Here is a 7,125-nt window from a genome sequence, read left to right on the forward strand (position 1 = left end):
CCCTGTGTCCCCTGGGGGTCACTTCGTCCCTCTTTGGGGTCACTTTGTTCCCTTTTTGGGGTCACTGTCCCCCCTGCGGGTCACTTTGTCCCCCTTGGGGGTGGTCCTGAGTCCCCTGGGGGTCACTTTGTCCCTCTTTGGGGGTCACTTTGTCTCTCTTTGGGGGTCACTTTGTCCCCCCCCAGGGGTCACTTTGTCCCTCTTTGGGGTCACTTCGTCCCTTTTTGGGGTCACTTTGTCCCTCTTTGGGGTCACTTTGTCACCCCTGCGGGTAACTTTGTCACCTGGTGTGGTCCTGTGTCACCTGGGGGTCACTCTGTCCCTCCTGGGGGTCACTTTGTCCCTCTTGGGGGTCACTTCGTCCCCCTTGGGGTGGCTCTGTGTCCTCTGGGGGTCACTTTGTCACCCCTGGGGGTCAGTTTGTCACCCCCAGGGGTGACCCTGTGTCCCCTGGGGGGTCACTTTGTCCCTCCTGCGGGTCACTTTGTCCCCCTTGGGGTGGCTCTGTGTCACCTGGGGGTCACTTTGTCCCTCTTTGGGGTCACTTTGTCCCTTTTTGGGGTCACTTTGTCCCTCTTGGGGGTCACTTTGTCACCCCAAGGGGTGGCCCTGTGTCCCCTGGGGGTCACTTTGTCCCTTTTTGGGGTCACTTTTTCCCTCTTTGGGGTCACTTGTACTCCCTGGGGGTCACTTTGTCCCTCTCGGGGGGTCACTTTGTCCCTCTTTGGGGTCACTTTGTCCCCCTGGGGGTCACTTCGTCCCTCTTTGGGGTCACTTTGTCCCCCCCGAGGGTCACTTTGTCCCCCTTGGGGTGGCCCTGTGTCCCCTGGGGGTCACTTTGTCCCTTTTTGGGGTCACTTTGTCCCTCTTGGGGGTCACTTTGTCACCCCTGCGGGTCACTTTGTCACCTGGGTGTGGCCCTGTGTCACCTGGGGGTCACTTTGTCCCTCTGGGGGTCACTTTGTCCCCCCTGGGGGTCACTTTGTCCCTCTTGGGGGTCACTTCGCCCATCTTTGGGGTCACTTTGTCCCTCTTTGGGGTCACTTTGTCCCTCTTTGGGGTCACTTTATCCCTCCTTGGGGTCACTTTGTCCCTTTTTGGGGTCACTTTGTCCCTCTTGGGGGTCACTTTGTCCCCCCAGGGGTGGCCCTGTCCCCCCCATGTCCCCCTGGGTCACTCTGTAAGAGGCTAGGGGGGGGCACTAAAAGGGGAGATCCGCACGAGCTGGGGCGAGTAGGCGACAGTGGGGGGGGGCCATAGGGGTCACTTTGTCCCTCTTAGGGGTCACTTTGTACAAGGGAGCACCTGCAGGGTCACATTGCTAGCGAGGGGTACCTTTGAGCCCTATAGGGTCAATAAGTCACCCAGGGGGTGCCAGGGCGGTCACTTAGTCACCTCAAGAGGGGACAGCTACTTCAACTGGGGGGGTCAGAGGGCTTAGGGCATTGGGGGGCACAGGGCCAAGTATGTACACATGGTGTCAGACCATGTGCTAGCACGCCTACAAGGGGGTGGGCAGTGTCAGCTAGGGCGGTCACTTTGTCGTCATTGGGGTCACATTCAATCAGGGGGGCCATACACTACCAGTGGTCACTAGTCAAGGCAGGGGTGGCACTGTGTAGCCTGGGGGTCACTTTGTCCCATCTGGGGGTCACTAGAAGCACCGCAAGGGGGGTCCACTAGTCGTAAAGGGGGCCTAGGACAAGGGGAGGGCATTCAGGTCCATATTAGGGGTGAAAGTCCGTTAGGGGCTCACTTTGTCCCTCTTTAGGGGTCTCCCAGGGGGGGGGGGGGCAGACATTCATGGGGGGCACTGTCACCTACAGGGGGGGCAAGGTGTCACCAGGGGGGCGCAGCCCCCAGCCATGGGGTCACCAGGTCCCCTCTGGGGGGGTCTCTGTCCCTTCTAGGGGGTCTCTGTCCCCTCTGGGGGGGTCCCTGTCCCCTCTGGGGGGTCTCTGTCCCCTCTGGGGGGTCTCTGTCCCTTCTGGGGGGTCCCTGTCCCCTCTGGGGGGATCTCTGTCCCCTCTGGGGGGGTCCTTGTCCCCCCAGGGGTGGCCCTTTGTCCCCCTGTGCCCCCCCAAGTGCCACCATGTCCCCCCCCAAGGTCCCCATGTCCCCTTCAGGGGGCCCCCAACCCCCCCCCAAGGTGACAAACCCCCCCCCGGGGGTCCCACAGAGCCCCCCAAAACCCCCAGGGACCCCCAAAACCCCCCCACAGACCCCCAAATACCCCCCAAAACCCTCCATAGACCCCCCAATTCCCCCCCAAAACCCACCACAGGCCCCCAACCACCCACAAAACCCTCCATAGACCCCCAAACACCCCCCAAAACCACCCACAGACCCCCAATACCCCTCCGGGGACACCTCAAAAACCACCACAGGCCCCCAACCCCCCACAAAACCCTCCATAGACCCCCCCAAACACCCCCCAAAACCCTTCATAGACTCCCAACACCCCCCCGGGGACACCCCAAAACCCACCACAGACCTCCCAAAATCCCCCCAGACCCCCCAAAATCACCCACAGACCTCCCAAAATCCCCCCCAGACCCCCCAAATTCACCCATAGACCCCTCAAACCCCCCAAATACCCCCCAAAACTTCCCCTGGGGACACCCACAAACCCCCAATACCTCCCAAAACCCACCACAGACCCCCCAACCCCCCCCCAAACCATCCATAGACCCCCAATAGCCCCCAAATACCCCCCCTAAACCATCCATAGACCCCCAAATACCCCCCAAAACCATCCAAAGACCCCCAGTAGCCCCTCGGGGACACCCCAAAACCCACCACAGACCCCCAAAACCCCCCAAAACCCTCCCCAAATCCACCAATGACCACCGACCCCCCCGGGGACACCCATAGACCCCCCGAAACCCCCCGAATATCCCCCCAAACCCACCCACAGACCCCCAAAACTCCCCCGGGGACACCCATAGAGCCCCAAAATCCCCCAGTACCCCCCCAGTCCCCCCCCAAACCCACCACAGACCCCCAAAACCCCCCCGGGGACACCCATAGAGCCCCAAAACCCCCCAGTACCCCCCCCCAAAACCCACCCACAGACCCCCCAAAACCCTCCAAATACCCCCCCAACCTCCCACAGATCCCCCCAAACCCTCCCAAAATCTGCCACGGACCCCCAAAATCCCCCCAATCCCCCCCAAAATCCCCCCCAACCCCCCCAATACCCCCCAAATCCCTCCACAGACCCCCAAACCCCCCCCGGGGACACCCATAGAGCCCCAAACCCCCCCAATACCGCCCAAAATCACCCCAAATCCCCCCAAACCCCACCCACAGACCCCCAGTACCCCCCTAGGGACACCCATAGAGCCCCAAACCCCCACAATACCCGCCCCAATACCCCCAATCCCCCCAAAACCCACCACAGACCCCCCCAACCCCCCCCGGGGACACCCATAGACCCCCAATACCCCACCAAACCCCCCCAAACCCCACCCACAGACCCCCAATACCCCCTAACACCCTCCCCAAAACCCCTCCATAGGCCCCAAAGACCCCCCCCATGGATACCCACAGGCCCTCCAAACCCCCCCAGTACCCCCCCAAAACCCACCACAGACCCCCAAAAGCCCCCCGGGGACACCCATAGACCCCCAATAGCCCCCCAAACCCCACCCACAGACCCCCAAACCCCCCCGAATACCTCCCCAATATCTCCCCGAAATTCCCCCAAATCCCTCCAAATCCCCCCAAAATCCCCCCAGTACCCCCCAAACCCCCACCCACAGACCCCCAATACCCCCCAAAACCCCCCCAAATCCCCCCAAAACCCACCCACTGAGCCCCAACCCCGTCCCCGGGGACACCCATAGACCCCCAATACCCCCCCCCAAAACCCCCCAAAACTCACCCACAGGCCCCCAACACCCCCCCGGGGACACCTCCAGCCCCCTCCCCGTTGTTCCCCCCCCCCTCCCCTTTGCTCCGCCCCCCTCCCCGTTTCTCCCACCCCTCCCCTTTGCTCCCCCCCCCGTTGCTCCCCCTCCCCTTTGCTCTCCCTCCCTCCCCTTTGCCCCCCCCCCCGTTGCTCCCCCTCCCTCCCCGTTTCTCCCCCTCCCTCCCCGTTGCTCCCCCCCTCCCCTTTGCCCCCCCCCTCCCCGTTGTTCCCCCACCCCCTCCCCGTTTCTCCCACCCCCCTCCCCTTTGCTCCCCCCCCTCCTTTGCACCCCCCCCCCCCTCCCCGTTGCCCCCCCCCCTCCCCGGTGGTCCCGCCCCCCCCCCCCGTTTCTCCCACACCCCCCCGTTTCCCCCACCCCCTCCCCGTTTCTCCCCCCCCCCTCCCCTTTGCCCCCCCCCCTCCCCGTTGCCCCCCCCCCCTCCCCGGTGTTCCCCCCCCCTCCCCGTTGCTCCCCCCCTCTCCCCTTTGCTCCCACCCCCTCCCCGTTGCCCCCCCCCTCCCCGGTGGTCCCGCCCCCGTTTCCCCCACCCTCTCCCCTTTGCTCCCCCCCCCTCCCCGTTGTTCCCCCACCCTCTCCCCTTTGCTCCCCCCCCTCCCCGTTGCCCCCCCCCCTCCCCGGTGGTCCCGCCCCCCCCCCCCCGTCCCCCAGCGCGGCGTGGGATGGCCGATGTGACACGGAGCAGAGCAATGACATTGTAATTTCCACCTGAGCGTCGAGCAGCCGCCGCCGGCCCTCGGGGGGGTCGTGGGCGCCCAAGTGATCCCTGCGCAGCTCCTGCTCCACCAGCATCAGCCTGCGGGGCCAGGCTTCACCGGGGTCATGCTGCCACCCCCCCCCCGGGGGCACCCCCGGGGCTTGGGGACACCCCCCGGGGACACGGGGACACCGCCAGGGACACCCCCGGGGCTTGGGGACACCGCCAGGGACACCCCCGGGGCTTGGGGACACCCCCGGGGAAACGGGGACACCGCCAGGGACACCCCCGGGGCTTGGGGACACTGCCAGGGACACCCCCGGGGCTTGGGGACACCCCCGGGGAAACGGGGACACCCCCCCTCGGGGCCAGGCTTCACCGGGGTCACGCTGCCACCCCCCCCCCGGGGGCACCCCCGGGGCTTGGGGACACCCCCCGGGGACACGGGGACACCCCCAGGGACAAACCAGGGACATGGGGGACACCCCCGGGGACACGGGGACACCCCCCTCGGGGCCAGGCTGCACCGGGGTCATGCTGCCACCCCCCCCCGGGGGCACCCCCGGGGCTTGGGGACACCCCCGGGGACAGACCAGGGACATGGGGACACCCCCGGGGACGTGGGGACACCGCCAGGGACACCCCCGGGGCTTGGGGACACCCCCGGGGACGTGGGGACACCCCCCCTCGGGGCCAGGCTGCACCGGGGTCATGCTGCCACCCCCCCCCGGGGGCACCCCCGGGGCTTGGGGACACCCCCGGGGACACACCCCCTCGGGGCCAGGCTGCACCGGGGTGACACCGGGGACACCCCCAGGGACACCCCCGGGGACACCCCGGGGCTTGGGGACACCCCAAGGGACAGCCCAGGGACAGCCCAGGGCCATGGGGGACACCCTTGGGGACATGGGGACACCCCGGCTGTCAGTGCCCCCTGTGCCCTGCTGTGTCCGCATGTCCTTCTGTCCCCGTGTCCCCATGTCCTCGTGTCCCTTGTTCTTCATGTCCCTCCCTGTCCCCAATGTCCCCAATGTCCCCAATGTCCCCCCAATGTCCCTGTCCATCCCCAATGTCCCCCCTGTCCCCGTGTCCCCACGTGTCCCTCCCTCACCTGCCAATGATGCTCCTGATCTGGGAGTCACCGTGTCCCCATGTCCCCAAATCCCCCCAATATCCCCCCAACATCCCTGTCCATCCCCATGTCCCCAAATCCCCCCAATGTCCCCCCAATGTCCCCCCAATGTCCCCCCAATGTCCCCCCCAATGTCCCCCAATGTCCCCCCAATGTCGCCAATGTCCCCAATGTCCCCAATGTCCCCCAATGTCCCCCCAATGTCCCCCCAATGTCCCCCAATGTCCCCCCAATGTCGCCAATGTCCCCAATGTCCCCAAATTCCCCCCATGTCCCCCAATGTCCCCAATGTCCCCCAATGTCCCCCCAATGTCCCCCAATGTCCCCCCAATGTCCCCCCAATGTCCCTGTCCATCCCCGTGTCCCCACGTGTCCCTCCCTCACCTGCCGATGATGCTCCTGATCTGGGAGTCACCGTGTCCCCCCAATGTCCCCAATGTCCCCAATGTCCCCCCAATGTCCCCAATGTCCCCAATGTCCCCCAATGTCCCCCCAATGTCCCCAATGTCCCCCCAATGTCCCCAATGTCCCCAATGTCCCCCCAATGTCCCCCCAATGTCCCCCAATGTCCTCCAATGTCCCCAATGTCCCCCAATGTCCCCCCAATGTCCCCCCAATGTCCCCAAATCCCCCCAATGTCCCCCCAATCCCCCCAATGTCCCCCAATATCCCCCCAATGTCCCCCCAATGTCCCCATGTCCCTGTCCATCCCCGCTGTCCCCACGTGTCCCTCCCTCACCTGCCGATGATGCTCTTGATCTGGGAGTCACCGTGTCCCCCCAATATCCCCCCAATATCCCCCCAATATCCCCCCAATATCCCCCCAATATCCCCCCCAATGTCCCCCAATGTCCCCCCAATGTCCCCCCCATGTCCCTGTCCATCCCCGTGTCCCACGTGTCCCTCCCTCACCTGCCGATGATGCTCTTGATCTGGGAGTCCTTCTCCTGCTGCTGCTGCCGCAGGCGCTTCTCGCTCTGCTCGAGCCGGTGCTGGTACTGGAGCAGGATGCGGCTCGTCTGCTCCTCCTGCGTCACCAGGCGCCGCTCGTACTCCTCCAGCTTCCGGTTGGACATGTGGAGCCGCTCCTTGAGCGAGTGGATCTCCTCCTCGTACTCCTTCACCTGCCACACGTCACACTGCGGGCACCCGGGGGCGACTGGGGGCACCTGGGGGCAACTGGGAACCCTCTATGGGCACACCTGGGCACACCTGGACACCTGGAACCCCCCATGTCCCTGTGGAGCCGCTCCTTGAGCGAGTGGATCTCCTCCTCGTACTCCTTCACCTGCCACACGTCACACTGCGGGCACCCGGGGGCGACTGGGGGCACCTGGGGGCAACTGGGGGCAACTGGGAACCCT

The 7,125-nt window shown here is 65.5% G+C and overlaps 1 protein-coding gene and 1 long non-coding RNA gene across 2 annotated transcripts; both read right to left on the reverse strand.

Annotated features, from left to right (window-relative positions):
* Positions 1 to 446: 446 nt before the first annotated feature.
* Positions 447 to 1,130, reverse strand: LOC127465924 (uncharacterized). Its single transcript, XR_007902462.1, has 3 exons — positions 930 to 1,130; positions 714 to 805; positions 447 to 586 (listed from the first exon to the last, which is right to left on the reverse strand). It is a non-coding gene; the product is annotated as an uncharacterized LOC127465924 (long non-coding RNA).
* A 549-nt stretch (positions 1,131 to 1,679) lies between these two features.
* LOC127465927 (ras/Rap GTPase-activating protein SynGAP-like) lies at positions 1,680 to 7,106 on the reverse strand. The gene is made up of 5 exons (XM_051776452.1): positions 7,075 to 7,106; positions 6,674 to 6,930; positions 4,563 to 4,728; positions 1,757 to 1,820; positions 1,680 to 1,696 (listed from the first exon to the last, which is right to left on the reverse strand). Exons 2-5 carry the CDS (start codon positions 6,835 to 6,837, stop codon positions 1,680 to 1,682), a joined length of 411 nt encoding a protein of 136 aa, XP_051632412.1. The 5' UTR covers positions 6,838 to 6,930; positions 7,075 to 7,106.
* Between the last annotated feature and the right edge of the window lie 19 nt (positions 7,107 to 7,125).

This window comes from Manacus candei, unplaced genomic scaffold, assembly GCF_025592945.1.
Source record: "Manacus candei isolate 608988 ecotype Guabito, Panama unplaced genomic scaffold, ASM2559294v1 h1tg000534l, whole genome shotgun sequence".
In the NCBI taxonomy this organism is placed as follows: domain Eukaryota; kingdom Metazoa; phylum Chordata; class Aves; order Passeriformes; family Pipridae; genus Manacus; species Manacus candei.

Bases quoted from the DNA above. Each gene is read 5' to 3' on its own strand.
- LOC127465927 (XM_051776452.1), bottom strand. From the start codon at position 6,837: ATGTCCAACCGGAAGCTGGAGGAGTACGAGCGGCGCCTGGTGACGCAG. The intron at 4,729-6,673 runs GTGAGGGAGGGA...CTGGCCCCGCAG, and splicing joins ATCAAGAGCATCATCGGCAG to GCTGATGCTGGTGGAGCAGG. The intron at 1,821-4,562 runs GCGGGACCACCG...CCCCCCCTGTAG, and splicing joins TGGGGGACGGGGGGGGGGGG to GTGACAGTGCCCCCCATGAA.